Genomic DNA, 17,039 nt, shown 5'->3' with positions numbered 1-17,039 from the left:
ACCCAGCTATAATGAGGAATTTTTATGAGCACATATGATTCATTCTAGAGAAATACTTAGATGATAAATATAGCAACACAGAAACCACACTGGTTCATAGATACATTCTAAGATTTCTTGCATCTGAAAATCATGTCACATCATGCTACATCATGTTACATCATGCTATATCATGTCACATCATGGTAATGACATTCTTCTCATCACTTGACTCTGGAGTGGACTCAGACCTAAGACCACACTAAAGAGTGGTCCAGTTCCACCTGACAGGATCCTGCCAGTCTTCACTGAATTGGGACATTATTTTGCTTTACTGAAAACTTTACATAGTTTAAATCATGCTGGCTTAGAGGAGAGACATTCAAACACTGTCTCAGACTCATACTCAATGGAAAGGAACTTACTTTCCTAGATGTTTCTTCAAAAATTAAAATTTCTTTGGTAATAACAAATTTTCAAATGGAAAAAAATTCAAGAAAATATAAAAATATTTTATATTTTCCTGTAAAGTCAACTTAGTTGGCTTCTTAGGGGAAATGGTAGGTCTTAAATGATGAATAAATAGGGTAATTTTCTTAAACATGTCTTAAGCATTCATAATAGAATTTAAGAAAGAGAAGTACATTATTAATAATTATTCCTAATACAGATCCAGATTGCCCCAAACCGATCACGTAGCTTTTGTGTTTTGTGTTTTGATGGTGTGCTCTCACTTCCAGAACTGTACTCTGTGAGATATTCAAGCACTTATAATGGCTTCATAGGAAGTGGTTTTGTTGAACTGCATGCTAAGGTCATACAGTTGAAGAAGTCAGAGCCAACTCTGGTGAAAAAAATCTTCAGCTTGGGATGTCGCCCACTTCTGTGGTGTATCTGGGGTCTAACTCCGTTATTAGTTAGGGAGCGTCTATGTTTTTATAGAACAATGAAGACTGCAGAGACAGAGACACTTGAGAAGCCTTCACATCGGGACGAGCAGTCAAGGGAGCATATCCATGAGCTGTCTTTTTTTTTTTAAATTTATTTTTAAAAACTATCTTTTCTCATTTTACATGCCAAATCCATTTACCATTCCTTCCCCTCCTCCTGCTCCTGCTCCTTCCACCTTCCCCGCCTCCCACCCCCATTTCACCCCCATCCACTCCTCAGAGAGGCTTCCCATGGGGAGTCAACAAAGTCTAGCACATTGCTTTGAGACAGGACCAAGGCCCTCCCCACTACATCTAGGCTGAGTAAGGTATCCCTCCAGAGAGAATAGGTTAAAAAACCAGAACAATCAGTAGGGATAAATCCTGGTCTCACTGCCAGTGTCCCACAGTCTGCTCCAGCCATACAACTGTCACCCACATCCTGTCTTGTTACTTCATAGCAATTCTTCACAAAAGGTGATGGCTTAAAAGTAGGCATAGGAAATTAGATAATAGCAAGAACTACATATAAAATCCATATCCATGCAGGAAGATGAAAACGTATACAGGATCACCCCATGCACAGTACAGAGGAAAAATCATGGGCAGTTGTATTGTGCCTGCCTATCAATTGTCTTCACAGCTTATCATACAGATTCCTTTAAGAAAGACCTCCTTTCAGTAGCCAATCAACAATCACAAAATGAGGATATGCAACTCTAGCTCCTGCTGGTCTCTTCCACTCTAGCTTCAGTCCTCCCTAGGACCAGAGGCATGATAAACCTAAGCCTCACAGCATCAACAGTGGGGTGCCTATGCACACAGGAGTGAGAAGGCAGACAAACAGGAGGAGACGAGAACAATGACTGCTCAGATCCTAAATCCTCGCTTCATTTTAGGAGACCAGCTACACCTGGAGCAAGTCCTCCCTGTGACGTGCACCAGAGTGATTCTGTCACTTCACGGCATGTTCAGTCCTTGGCTATTGTGAATATACTATGCCTTTGCTTTCTCACTGCAATCATCAATTAAGTAGACAGAGTAAAACTAGAATTCTAGCATTTTCCTGGAAATATTAGCTCTCCTCTGCATTTGCTATAATAATAATATCAATAGACATTCATAGAACATATCACATCCCAAAGATCTCAGCAAATAGTGGAGTTGGGCTCAGGAGTCACTGAGTATCTGAAAGCATCCCCAGTCTCTGTGTTCACCTCAGTGTATGCTGCCTTGGGGGATTTTCAGCCAGGCTCCTCTTGAACACAAATAACGTGGGTCAGAGGCTCCAGTACTTGGCTTTCTTATAGGACTGCCTGAGTCTCCAAGTGCTTCATAGTCCTCCATCAGGTGACTCTTGTCTTTTCTGATTTTCTATTACTGGGCCCAAACCTACAGACTCGCGTGCTCTAGGCACTCACTAGCTGTAGCTCCAGCACACATTCTATTCTCCGTTATGAAGGTGGAATTAGTTGGGTAAAAAGCAGTTACAGTTAGAAGCACGGGCTCCATAGGATGGGAAAGGCAATGAGGGGTGGGAAGGAATAAGACAGGCGTTGCCATGGAGCCAAGGACACGCATTAACTTCACCTCCTCCTTTTTGGGGAGTTCATCCTGCACGTGGGGCCAGAAGTCATATTCATTTTGCCATTCTTTTTAATACTGATTTTTGTTACTTTTAGTCACGTGTGTGCATGTGGGTATATGCACATGAGTGCAGGTGCCCACGGAGGCCAGAGGCACTGAATTCCCCGAAGTCAGTTACCAACAGTCATGAGTTTCATTTATCATGTGCGTCCTGAGACCTGAATTCTGTTGCCCTGGAAGAGCAGCAGGAGCTCTTGGCCGTGGAGCCACCTCTCCCGCCCTGTTTCTCCTTTCTTAATAAAAGCTCTCCAGTGGCCTGAGTAGGTAACAGGAACTTACTCACTAATTTAATTTGTTCCTGAAGGTTACTTTTGTTAAGAATAGATAAGTTATAGAATTAAGGAAACAAATGACATACAGCAATTTTGCAGGGACATTTCTCTATGAATGAGAACTGTAATGAAAACAACAACTCCCTAATGATCTGGTAGCGTTGTTACTGTTGTTATGACATACATCAAAGTGTGGGATGCCCGGATATGCTGGGAACCAAACTTAGGTCTTCTAAAAGAGCAATGAGTGCTTTTTTTCACTGCTGAGCCATCTTTCCATGCATTGTTTTTAGTAATCTTAGCAGTTCATTTTGTTTCTAGGAGACATAATACTATGAGTGCTTGATTCAAGCAATCAAAATTGAAGCAAAATGCAAACATTCTGGAGATAAGAGAGGGAACTGGGGGTTAAAATGATCAAAACACATATTTACATTATTTAAATGTCACAATGGAACCCATTATAGTCTATAATTAATGTCTATTACTAAAAATATATTCTTTAAAAAGACCCCAAAAAAATCTTTAACAAGGCAATGAACTGATCACAATGTCCACATCTTTCTATCAAGTATTACATTTCAAATCAACTATCCTTTACCACCTTTGCAATGACTGATTGTACAGACGCTTCTAGACTCATGACGAATTATAATCCTACATACCCAGGCTAAATGGGAGACAGAATGAGACAGAATGTATTCTTTACAGATTAGCACAGCAGCTTGGCAGCATGGTGGAGTGTCTATCACTTGCCCTAGAGACAACATGGATGATGGAGTAGCCATGGAGTGGCAGCTCCTAGACACTGCTCGGCACTGAGCTGAATGGTTAATAGCTAGGCAGGAGGTATAAGTGGAACTTCCGGACAGAGAGGAAGAAGGAAATGAATCTTGACAAAGGAGAGAGGCCAGCAAGACTCAGAACACTTCATGTCTGACACACAGAATGGGAGAGAGGTAAAATCCACATGGTAGAATGTAGATTGATAAAAATGTGGGCTAATTTTAGTTATAACAGCTAGTTAAAACCAAGCCTAAGTCATAATAAATAAGTCTCCATGTCATTATTTGGGAACTGGTTGGTGGGCCAGAGAAAGAATGACCACAGGATAAAATATATCTGCTGTTTTTGTGCTGATATCACATTTATATGCCGCCTATGCCTTACCGTCTTGTTGATGGGGGTATTGCGCTGGTCAGCTGTTGAGTATGTGACACACAGGACCTCATAACAGTTGAATAATTAGCAATTAGAGCAACACTGTTAAGTGATCTCAGTGGTGTGCTGTGAAGCACTGACACGAGGATGATTTGTTTGTGTGAAATAAGCTTAAATTAAAATACCTGTGCACTCCTAGTATCACCTAAGGGACAGAAAAGCAGTGAGTGTGTTGTTACACACCTACCAATGTGCTGGAAAGATTAATGCATTTGTTTCACTTTGTTTTTACAGACATTTTGTAAAGCAAATAGGGCTATCCTCATCTCTGAGAAATCAAATAACTTTTGCTCACAAAAGCAAAAAATGCTAGGGCAGGATTTACAGCTAGTGAAGCATCACTTAACGGGCTATTTCATGAACTCTCAAAGCAAAGGGACAAGTTTAGAATACTTGAGAAGGAAAACAGTGAGACAGAACTGGTTCAGTCTGAAGCATTGAAGACTAACATTCCTTGACCCAAGTGTCTAATGAAGTCTAAAAAAGAATCAGTTTAATTTTGAGTCATGCCTTTTAATCTTTTTTCTCAGTAGAACTGTCCCCAGGCTGAGAAAGCAGACCTGTTGACAGGTGCAGGGACCTTTTGAACTAAGCACCCTGAGCTACTCTTCCATGGTGATACTCTATCTTCTCTATTGCTTTAAAACATTCATTCATTTATTCATTCATTCATTCAGTCAGTCAGTCAGTCTTGTTTGATTTTGTATACTTTTACTTTTATTTGGTCTTTATAATTTAGAAACAAAATCCTTTACAAGTTTTAATGATTTTAATTGAAATAGAAATCATCACTGACCCTATCCCTTTCCTCCCTTGAGCCGCTTCCATGCCCAAGTTTATAACCTCTTTTTCTTTGATTATTATTTTTAAATACATGTATATATATTCACACACATGTACATGTACACACACAAGCACACAGAAATACACTTGTTGAGTTTCTATTGTTTGTGCATGTATGGTTTTGGGTCTGACCACTTTGCATTGGACATAAGGGGGCTCATCCCTGGGGGAGCTAATTCTCCACCTCCCAGTAATCATTAGTTGCTTACAGGTATTTGTCTAGGGGTAAGATACTGGAAAATTCTCCCTTTCATGTCAACATCTCTATCGATACCGCTATTGTTCTGGTCTTATTTATGAAGCCATTTTTAGGGCAGGCTGTTTTGGGATGTATGTACACTGTGACGATGTGTTGCTGTGATCAGTGTAATAAAAAAACTAAGTGACCAATAGCTAGGCAGGAGGATAGGCAGGATTTCTGGGGAGAGAAAGGAAGAGGAGGAGGAATCTAGGCACTCCGGAGAACCCAGGAGACATAGAGAGTACAAGATGAAAGAGGGAATTCCACATGATAGAACACAGATGAATAAAAATGGGTTAATTTAAGTTATAAGAGCTAGTTAGGAACAAGCCTAAGTGATAGACTGAGCTTTCCTAATTAATAAGACATGTCCATGCCATTGTTTGCATGCTGGCAGGTCAAAGGTCGTTCGACAAGAAAGCTTGCTACTATAAACTGTAGACAGAAGATTTCTAAGTCTTCTGGCCCTTACAGTCTTCCTGCCTTCTCTTCCATGATGCTCCCTGGATTGTACATGTGTCCACTGGGGCTGGGCGTTCCACTCTCCATTTCCATATTGCCGATCGTGGTTTCCTGTGAAGGTCTCTTCCTCTGAGAGTCTTTGATGAGGGGTGAGAGCTACACTTATTCAGGAAAGGTGGTTCATGTCCAAAGAGCCACTTATTTATTCTCTTGGTATGTATATGTATGACATGTGTATTAGAGTGTGGGTGTGCATGTGCCATGGCATGTGTGTGGAGGTCAGAGTACAATTTTGGGAGTAGATTTTCCCTTCCACTGTGGGCTCCAGGGACTGAATTCAGGTTCTCGGATTTGTGTGGCCTTTTCCACACAAACCCCTTGATGACCCTTTCTAATATTTTCTTCCAGTTTTTGAAATAGGTATGTGGTTTCTAAATTTTAATCTGTGATTGATAGATTATAGATTCTAAAGCCCTCTCCGGTAGTTTACTTAATCTTGATGCTACACCAAGCATTAAGTGTGCCTCATCTGCTGACTGTGCAATGTTTCGTGCAAAAACATCCCTGAATTACAGTTCCGTCAGTGCACGTGTCCTAACAGTAGCCACTAAATTCCTGATGAACTGCAGTGCTTTTAGTAGCTCCATTTATTAATATGAATTTTGTTTCATTTAAAAATTTATGAGATGCTTGTTGAACTAAATCTATTTAGATTTGCTGGCTCTGACAGATGAGATAATATCAGACTAACATCACTGGACAGAACTGTACAAGGTGGAGAAGGAGTTCTAGACACATATATACTATAACAAAATGGCGGAAGGCATCATAGCGCCATCAGAATAGCTGGTCCAACATCCTAGAGAGAAGGAAGCTCATTAAATAGGGCACCCTGCGTTTACCGCTATTTGTTTTTGTTTTTGTTGTCCCTCTAAAGAATGTTCCAGTTCTGAGTCAGAGGCTTGGTTGATGTACAGAAAGTGGCACGCTGCACTCTGGAATATGCACCAGACATCTCCCACCAAACAACATCCAAAACAACCAACAAAATAAGAGTAGACATAAGGAAAGAAAGTTCCAGATAAAATGGGACCTACAGGACCCTTTACCATGGCTAAAGCTGTTTGCTGGGAGTGGAAGACTGGGAAACTGAGCAGAAAGCAGCTGCCTGGAAGTTAAAGAATTCATGAAGCTCACAAGGCTGAGAGGTGAGGAGATGGAGACCAGGGACTGCGAGGCAGGAAAAAGACTTTCACCAGAGTTTGTCCCCAGGAGAGGAGACAAACTAGGTGACTCTCACAAAGCCTGAAGACAGTTTCTACTGATCAAGCTACATGCTCAAGCCTTCCAAAGGAAGTTCTGTTGTGACAAATCAAAACTTACTTCTTCCCAGAGGTTTACAGAAACTGCCTGCTGTGGGATTTACACTGCTAAAGCTGTGTTTGCTTCTACCTTTGCACTTTAGTGCTGTAGGGTGGAGGCTGTGCCAGGTTCTGCACCTGTCTATCTGCATTCCCATCTCAAAACCATTTCAGCCTTATAAATCATTTGCTTGAATTATAAGGCACTGGTTACATATTTAAGCAAGACAGTATAAAGTACACAAAAGCTTTGTGTTACAAACTAAGATTGATGGACCTATAGCATCTCTATGGAGGGAATGCAATGAGCTTATTCGGAGGAGTACCAGTGTTCCAATGGGAGACTTGAAGAAGACCGAGATGGTGAGCTCATCCCTTTGGCCTCAATTTTGATTATGCAGCTCATGAGACAAACCTTTCTGTTCACGGATTAGTTTACAGAGTTTTACATTTATAAAATATGGTATAGTTTACAAATTTATATGATATGTGCATGCATGCATACATATTTTACACAATACTTTTACAAGGATACAATTTAGGTCTAGAATCATCACTTGTTTAGAAAATAGACAACTATTTCTCAGATAACGTCAAGTAGGAGAGCAGAATTAAGGTTAGAGGACTGGAGTGTATAGCTGAACACGAGAATTTGCCAAGGATACCATAAGCCCTTGGTTCAACCCTGATCACCCAGTGATGGGGTAGAACTGAGTTTGCTGAGCAGTTGTATGCTTATTCTAGGGGACACAACAGTCAAACATTAAAGAAAGTTACTGTAAAATGTGAAGAAAAATATTATAAAAGATAATCCTCCACCACACTAGAATTTGAACAATATAAAAAGGTAATAAAGTTTTAGATTCTGGGAAAATATATTAACAATAAGAAGACAAATCTGAGTGACTACATAAAAGCGGCTCTCATACATCACTGCTTGCTCTGCTTTCCAGAACTGTTTGACTGATGACATTTATTTGCATCTTGGTTACTGCAAAGCTGCTAAGCTTGCAATTTTGGGTATTACAGTGTGCTAAATGCCTTCTCAAGGAGCATGCTATACTATTAAAGTGAACTGAAAAGATGTGGTTATAGAGGACCCAGAAAATACAAAAAAAGAAAACAACAAAAATAATAACGAAACCAAGAGGAAAAAAGCTAAAGGATAGAATATGGCTGTGCTGGGACAGGGGAAACAGAGGCACTTGTTTTGGAAAGACAGAGTCAGCTTTGGGAAGTTCTGTCTGTGTGGCTATGTGTGACCATGTGATAAATATTCCCCCACTTCACTCAGTGTCGCTTACTGGCAAACTAGCTTCGGGAGCACATACCTGGAAAACAGAGCTCCTGCCAAGTGGAAAGCCTGCAGCTTTCTGAGAGTCACGCATTGTCAGAAGGAGTGAGCAGCTTACATAAACAGACATTTTATCAGACCATATGGTACCAAACTCTGGAGAGCTTGGGGAGAAGTGACAGGGGATGTTAAAATACACCTGCTCCTCTTGAATTCCGTGTATTTATTTGAACAGTTATGGGGATGTTCAGGGTGCTCTGAAGAGTGAGGAAGGTATTTATTAGACCCCCTGAATCTTACTCTTCAAGACAAATGGACTCTGTCTGTCTTCTCCCTGCCCCCCTCCAAGTGAACTTGACACACACAGCTCTGGAATAAATCAACAAAGAGATGAAAGATGAAGAGCCTCAGCCTCCCTGTCTTCTCCACGTTTATTCCAGGATTTTCTGGGAAGAGGGAAGACTGCTTCACACTCTTCATGAACAGTTCATAGTGCTAGTCTCTAATGGGAACGAAGTGACATTTCTTATTACTGTTGGCTTTTTGGCTATTGGAAGGCAACAGTGAAGGGAGTGTCTTGAAACAATTAGTTCTCTGTAACTGATTATTTTAACAATGCACATTTCCTAAGAGCTGTTTATCCTTCAAAGAAAGCAGCAAAGACTAAATGTGTACTGTATCTAAGCAGACACCTGCAGTGAACTGCACAGGATGCTAAGAGGGAATTCCAAACAAAGGATGGGGGAGGGAGGCTTGATTTTGTATCCCATTAGTCTGTTTCTTCACCATCCAGTAAAATTTTGACAGTAAGAAACACAGAAGCAAACCTGAACTAAATGATGTATATCAGACTGACTCTAACTGGTTCTTATTAAACACAGAACCACATTGTAGATCCCAGTCACTTCTGTGGTTTGCTGTATTTAATTATAACCATGGCCTGGGCATTCTCCAGGCTGAGTGGTACAGTGTCATGTGCAGGAGAAGAGCCATGACTTTCCAGACACTTTCTGTGGCTAAAATCTGGGAATGCTTATGAGATCTGTAGAAGTATGAAACAGACTTAGTAGGTTTGGGTAGTAATATTTTAGTATTTTAATGATGGATGGGGTCCTACTTATGCCTCCCATCCAAGTATCAGCCTGGTAATTATTCCCCTTCATTGTTAAACAAATTTGGATATACTTTGGCTTAAATAATTCAAGGAACCAGATCTATAAATAGTAGCGTGAATTGACTAAGAAATGACAAACTCATGCTGAAGAGATGACTCATAGGGTAAGAACACATACTGCTCTTGTAGAGTATCTGTGTTCAGTTCCCAGCATCCATATCAGGTGGTTCATAACTGCCTGTAACTCCAGTTCAGGCGATCCTACTCTCTGGCCTTCTCAGGCATCTGTACTTATATGTATAGACCTCTCCTGACATCACAGAATTTAAAAAACCTTCTTAAAAAGAATATCAAAGTCAATTCATTTTACTTTTAAGATAGAAGTTATTGCAATGATATAACAGGGGATTAAGGAAATGTTGTCTATTATGAATTTGGCGCTGATAACAGACACTGAAGTTCCTAGGAGTTTGACAACAGCTGTCCTTGGCTTCCTCAAAACTTTAATTAATGAATAAGGAGATTTAGAAAGTATATACAATGGACATCTGTTATTTTGGCCTGATCTCTCCTATTGGCAAGAGAATCCTTTCTCCTGATACACAGTCCACCATTGTTTTAGGATCAATTTGACCCTTTCCACCACTGGACTCAGTACATGGAACCAGCTTGGGCCTAGCTTGAGCCCGGGCCACCATGTGACTGATTCCTGTCTGGGATGTGAGTGGGGTGGAGCAGCGTGGTCCTTCCTGAGGAACAAGTTGTTTTCTCACTAGAGCTGGGAAGTTGTTGGGAGGTAAATCGGGCGATAGGCACCATGCTCAGTGAACTGAGAATGTCCAGCCAGAAACATGGAGGGAAGCGTCCTGGGATCTGTGTATGACGGACAAGTAAGGGAACATTGCTTTCTGTTCAGCAGTCTTGGAGTCCCGACTCTGACACAAAACAATGCTCAGTGGACAATCGGGTCTATCCACAGTACATCAAGAGGATCGTGGGATGGTAGCATGACTAGATATGACATGCTTTTTCTATTGGTTACTGAAGTAAGGAGAAGATTCCTAGGGTCCAAACTTAAAATGCATTTTTAAAATCTTTATTCTCTATATTTTTCTCATAATACCCAGTTGATTAAGAAAAACCCAAACATAAAAGAGTCCAAGAAATATAACTAATGGTTATAAACCAAAAAGAATTTGAACACGAGTTCAGTTCTTGGAGAAATTTCTGTTTTTTTTTTTTTTAACAGGTCATGGGGGACTGAGTATTAGACATAATAACTGACATAGTTAGAATGATGATTTTATTCTAACCTTACATTTGCATTTTCTTATTATGCTTTAAAATATATAAATTTACAAGTATATAGTTCCAAATGCTCAAATATATTAGTAGTGTGATAGTCCAACTTGGATCTTTCAGACATTAATGTATTTCCAACAGTATTTCAAGTGAAAAAGTTTCCTTATTTAAAATGTATCAACCAATACATAAAAGAACTATATAGCAAAAAAATACACCTTTTATTCATTGCTTTCACAGGAGGCATGGCATCTTAATAATCCAGATTTTAAAAGATAAGGCAGGGATCCCTGAGCAAAATATAAAAGGCATAGCAGGCATGCCTGGGGGTGGTGGCACGGCCTTTAATCCTAGCACTCAGGAGGCAAAAGTGGGTGAATCTCTGAATTTGAGGCCAGCCTGGTCTACAGAGCAAGTTCTGGGACAGCAAGCACTACACAGAGAGACCCTATCTCAAAAAACCAACCAACAAAACAAAGCGAAACAAACCAAGGAAAGCACAAATACACAGTATAATTTTGTGGTCACAAAAACCCAACAAACAATATAATTTGGAGTCACAGAAATTCAACAAAAATTAAAGACAAATCATTGAGTCCTCATGGAACATACCTGGAAGATCCTATTATTCTATAGGCATACAGCGTGGAAGTGCTTACATTGAAGATTCAAGGGAGTTTATAAATTACATTGACTCAAGAAATCCAGAGGAATGACCATTCCAAATGCTCTTTACAGGCATGACTTTGAAGAATGATTTTACTGAGCCCCTGATATCAAGACTGTGCCAGGTGCTGGGTACCACACAGTAGTGTCACACAGGGTCATTGATCCAGGAATGTCACAGAGAGGAAATTAGCTCATTAAACATGATCTTGCAATAGTTTTACTTTTCACTTAGCTTGCAATCAGGACCTTGAAGAAGAGATACTAATTTTTCTATCTTCTGATGAAATCCACCATTGTACTTTCAGTATGTATGTATATATGTATGTATGTATACACGTATGTATGTATGTAAGTATGTAGTTCGGTAGACAACATGGGCTACCACCGCAGTCTTACAGTTTCTATTATCTGCTGAAGTGCTTCCCAGCTTTCTTGGTGCTGTGACCTTTTAATACAGTTCCTCAAGTTGTGGTGACCCCCCAACCATAAAATTATTTCTGTTATTATTTCCTAACTGTAACATTGCTACTGTTACGAATTGTGATGTAAATATTTCTGGAGGTAGAGGCTTGCCAAAGGGGTTGTGACCTCCAGGTTGGGAAGGGCTGATTTAGTGACTTCTCATTGGCTCCATTACAAATGCAAATCCCACTGAACCCCACTGATTTCAGCTCTTGAGCATCTTTGAATACAGCCTGAGTTACTTTCTATGTACAAGTTGCTCCCCGCTTTTCATGTTGTGTCCCCTCAGGCTTTTAACTCACTCCTCTCCAAGCGTGACCCTGCAGCTCCACCTAAGAGTGAGGCTGCTAGATAAAACGCCATCTCTCGGCTGCTGTGGTCTGTCATGTCTACCACTGACGGGAGTAGATATTTCTCCAGCTGGCCGGTGATGCCTCTTCAGCTCCTCAGAGAAGCAATGTGCTCCTGCTCCTCTTGCCTCAGCCTGACCTTGCATAGAGCCTGTTTTACAGGTGTCACTTTCTCCCTTGTTGGTTTTTTTTTTCACAAGGATCAGAAGTCTTCTCTGTGATCCATCCTTTCTTCCTAAACTATAAGTCTCCTCCATTTTTCCCTGCCTTCTCCACTCAAACTATGGCCCCTAAATCCCTGATTTGGCATCACCCAGAAACTTGTCAGAACTGAACAATTATGGAGTCTACCCAGATATTGTAAGAACAGCTCCGGGAGTGAGGTCCAGTGGTTTGCTTATTGGCAGACCCCTTTATATAGTGGACATACTTTGAATACATAGAAAGTTCTGAAGCTACCCTATGAAGTCACATTGCTCGTGTATTCTCTTCCTATTGACTTCTTCACAGCCATGGAGTAGCTACTGCATCTTGTTGAAGCTCTCTTTCCTACAGCGATAACAAACTCGTAGCCTCCTTCTCCTCTGTGCTCTCTGATCACTCCTTAGCAATCGCTTCCACCAGTATCTCCACACTCAGTCACGGAAAGGTTGCTGTAATTGATAGTGTCACCACAAGACACCCAGCTCTGCTGCGTATTCCCCAGAACCATGGTCTTCATGTGAGGAAAGATCTTCACATCTACTTACCATCCAAGTCAGGAATTTCTCAGTGATGTTCTTCTCCTGCACTCTTCATCCTCATATGTAACCACTAACCAAATCTCAACAGCCCTAAAACCTGTCACTACCCCCTCACCTGAAGAACACTGTCAGAATACCGTAGTTCAGATGACAACAGCCTGCCTGCTCACAGTGGCTCTTTTCAGTATCCCATCCTAAACATTTCTAGACAGTCTTTGAAAGGGCAAACATGAGTGTATGAACATGTCATCCCCATTCAAAGTGAGAAAAGGTTGACCATAAAATCCATGAAGACAAAATAATCCAAACTCCCAAGTCTAAAGCCTTCATTTTGGATAAGGCAGCTGGTGACCATCCCGAGAGAGTGCGGGAGCTGGTATGCAGCACAACCTGCCCTTTCTGTCTCCTCTTTCACTTTTCTTCCCCCGGTCAACCCTTTTCTTAATCTAGACAATGTTAATCACTTTCTTCTTTTACAACTTTAGCTAACACTGTTTTCTCAGCCTGAAAGAGCCCATTGATAGCCACACATTCTTCATTTGTCCTAAAAGCATGGGGGTGTAATGGATTCAGGTAGGGGCAATAAAGCACACCACATACAATGTCACGTCACATATTCTGTCTACACAGTGGCTTGAAAACCACCACCATGCATGCACTGCTCTGTAACAAGTCAGGAATTCAGGTTTTTAATGTTTCTCAATTTTAAAGGCCTGCAGCAAATATTTAAAAATCTGAATCACTCCTGGACCATTGCGCAGCCACCAAAGCAAATGCAAGTGCAGATGTTGTTACAGCCTTCTCTGAGGTCACAGCATTGCAAGGGCAGATGTTGTTACAGCTTTCTCTGAGGTCACAGCATTGCAAGGGCAGATGTGTGACAGCCTTCTCTGAGGTCACAGCATTGCAAGGGCAGATGTTGTGACAGCATTCTCTGAGGTCACAGCACTGCAAGGGCAGATGTTGTGACAGCCTTCTCTGAGGTCACAGCACTGCAAGTGCAGATATGTGACAGCCTTCTCTGAGGTCACAGCACTGAGGTCACAACATTCCATCCTGCAGGGACCTCCTTAAACAGGTAGCTAAACCCCTAAAAACAGCTTCAAGAAGTCCCTGGAACTGACCAGATTCACTAGCCCTTCTCTGACACAGTAAACAGTGCACAGCTGCAAAAAAGACTACAGAAACCAAGCTGAGCTGCAAAAGAAGACTGTGAGACCAGACTCTGCTGCCTGGGAGAAGCAGAAACCAGCTGCACTGCCTGGAAGAGGCTTAGACCAACTGAGGCAGCTGGAAAGGACACTCTTCATCCTGTTGAGCCATCTGCATCCCATGTAGCGTGTTCCAGGTTCCCAGCTTTGGGAGCTGTCACCCAGACTGGGGTGAGGGTCTTGGTGATGCAGCTGTTTTTGAGTAATTTCTGCTCTTGTAAGTAACCCCTCACCCATACTCCTTAAGTAACCCCAACAAAAGTTATTGGTTCACCAAGTCTGAGTTTGGTGGCATTCACAGTTTGGGGGGTGAGTAGATGACTGTGTTTTGTCTCCCCAGGAAAAGTTTTGTCACACAACAACAGGCTGTCAATGTGGACTCTGATCTTATTTCTGCTAGAACCTAGGTATCCAAGGGTGGCCAAGGCAGGGCCTCTGACCTAAGGGCTTACCATTGCATGTCACGTTGATTGCATGCTGGCACAGGCACGGAAATGACAGTTTTCTCAGCTCCCATAACACCCATATGTCACCTGTCACTGCATAACTTGTAGCTAACTGTTTACTCATTTCAATCATCAGTCCTACAACGGTATGGCTGTCTTCTCTAGGTATTGATAGTACCGGTGACCTTTTGGGCAGTGTATGTGTTCCAATGTCCTATACAGAGATGCCCATGTTCCACCGATTCCAAACTTTAAGGTCACTTTATGGTTTTCCCTTCCTAACCAGATAATGTACTTTGATTCAATGCCATCATGTAGGCTATATTCGGATTAAAGAATTTGTCTCCCCTTCCTCTTTCTTTCTTCTACTTTAAGACTAGGTATTGACCAAAAGGTCTTGTGTATGACTCTAATTTTATGTATATATGCATATATACATTTTTTACAACATGGCACACAAAATAGTAACTATGTAAAAGTATTCTTGGTAATTTCATGACTTTTTGGGGGGGTCTGGGCTCTTTTTACTTTGGAAAATAAGAAAAATGTATTCATTTGTTTCATTTGATAATTTCAGAAGAAACATTTTCCCATTTAACAAAAGCACTAAAAATCACTAATAACCTTTAGTCATATATATTTGTAAAATTAACTTAAAATTGCCACCATTGGACTCAAGAAAGGATGAAATCATTTTTAGTCACTGAAATATTCTTGTATCTAAACATTAGGGTTTAAGCGGAAATTGCTTAAACATCCATTTAACTGCTCAATTGACCTAATGTCTAGACACAGCTATGGCCCATTTATGTGCATTGGTCCTACATGGTTGCTATCTGATTATAACTAACCATAAAGAACATATTTTGGCAGTTACTTAATATTGCTGAAAAGAAACAAGTAAATATTTTCCTTTTCAAGCGTACATGATGGGTAAGTTGGAATTCCAGACATATTTCAAATGTTAGCTATTTAGCCCCCACCACATTTTTCTAAGATTTTGTACGTCACTGTGCATGCAAACTCATCTGTAAGTAGACTCTTACTTCCTGAATGTTGACACTTGAGTTTTGCATTCATTAGACGTGTGTGGCCTTGGAAGGCTTGGCTTACCTGCAGGCTATTGAAAATGACAAAGAGAACCAACATCCAGACGTGTCTGTAGGCCATATGCAGTCCTCCCCAAAGCCACGTCACAGAAATCAGGGCAAAGAGATATAAGATCAGAGGAATTTCTGGAAAATACGAAGAAAACAAAAACTTGAGGTTCAGAAGACCACATGAACACACATGAACAGAGAACTATTTTGGCCTCCTTCTGCTGGATGGTTTCTGTCCTAATACCCTCCCAGAGAACAACCCAGGAAATCTCCTGTGCGGTGTAGAGAGGGTGCAGTGCTCAGCCACATTGCTCCTGGTTTTCAAATGGGTCTGCTTGTCACTTGGGGAAGGGGAAGGAAGAACTTTGTCCCTGCATAGGCTACCACCTGCTGGACCAAGTGAGAAGTAGTATAGACAAGTACAAGATTTCCTGAAGAGTGAGGGGTGACCCTGAGCTCCCCATGAACACACTCCAACGCAGCATTTGAATCATAAGCTTTAAAGTTGTTTTCTGCGAGTCCCTGAGATGAAAGCAAATGTCCTGGGAAGGAGATGAAGGCATTAACTGGTGAGTACCAGCAGGGAGCATTGGTTCTGTCCACCATGCTCCCCTGTAGTTGTTCCACGGGTTCCATATTAAGCACCCTGCACAGTGTGCTCATTGTGCCATTGGAGCACCATAATGTCTTTTTATTGTTTTTTGTTGTTGCTGCTGTTGTTATTTCTGCATGTGTGCATGAATGTTTTGCCTGCATGTATGTCTATGCAACACTGCAAGCAGTGCCTGTTATGGGCCAGAAGAGGGTGTCGGATCCTGTGGAACTGGGATGACAGACAGGGGTAAGCCATCATGTGGGTGCTGGGAATTGATCTGTGTCCTCTGGGAAGGCACAGATGCTCTAAACCACAGACCTTTTCTCCAGAGTATCTAACGCTTCTTCAAAATGGATTCTGGGTCAAGGATGCTATTGTCACTTCCACGTCTCTTCTTCGATTTTGGGAGAGGGGAGATGATCTGAATTCTCAAATGTCTTCACAGGAGAGATCTTAATAGTTATTTACCAATTTATGTGCAATTTGGAAAGTGAATGAGATCTAAAATCAGCCATAAATAAATGTTTTCAAGCCATTGAAAGGCATTATGATAGACTACACCACAGGAATTCTCAGGACAGTCCTGATAATCCACCAGCAGAACATAAAGTCCTCACACACTGTGGGGTTTGAATAGTTAAATATGATTTGAGCAGTTTGAAATTTTCATTTTGTTCTGAAACAACTTCATGCTAACAGCAAGTTGCAATAACAGCATGGTGACAGGGTTTTGTGGGCTAGTAAGTTGCTGGGACGTTCTCAACCTCATCTTCTTCACTATTTAAAACTAGGAGTTTT

The 17,039-nt window shown here is 41.2% G+C and overlaps 1 protein-coding gene across 1 annotated transcript in view; it reads right to left on the bottom strand.

Annotated features, from left to right (window-relative positions):
- Adgrv1 (adhesion G protein-coupled receptor V1) overlaps window positions 1-17,039 on the bottom strand; it is a 536,429-nt gene that overhangs the window by 51,646 nt on the left and 467,744 nt on the right. Inside the window, exon 87 of the mRNA XM_038323536.1 lies at window positions 15,660-15,781. Within this exon, the coding sequence (XP_038179464.1) occupies window positions 15,660-15,781 (122 nt within the window). The remainder of the gene's footprint in view (window positions 1-15,659; window positions 15,782-17,039) is intronic.

The sequence above is a fragment of the Arvicola amphibius genome, chromosome 3 (genome assembly GCF_903992535.2).
Source record: "Arvicola amphibius chromosome 3, mArvAmp1.2, whole genome shotgun sequence".
NCBI lineage: Eukaryota > Metazoa > Chordata > Mammalia > Rodentia > Cricetidae > Arvicola > Arvicola amphibius.
Note: the sequence above shows the minus strand (reverse complement) of the source record. Positions and strands in the feature narration are given on the sequence as shown.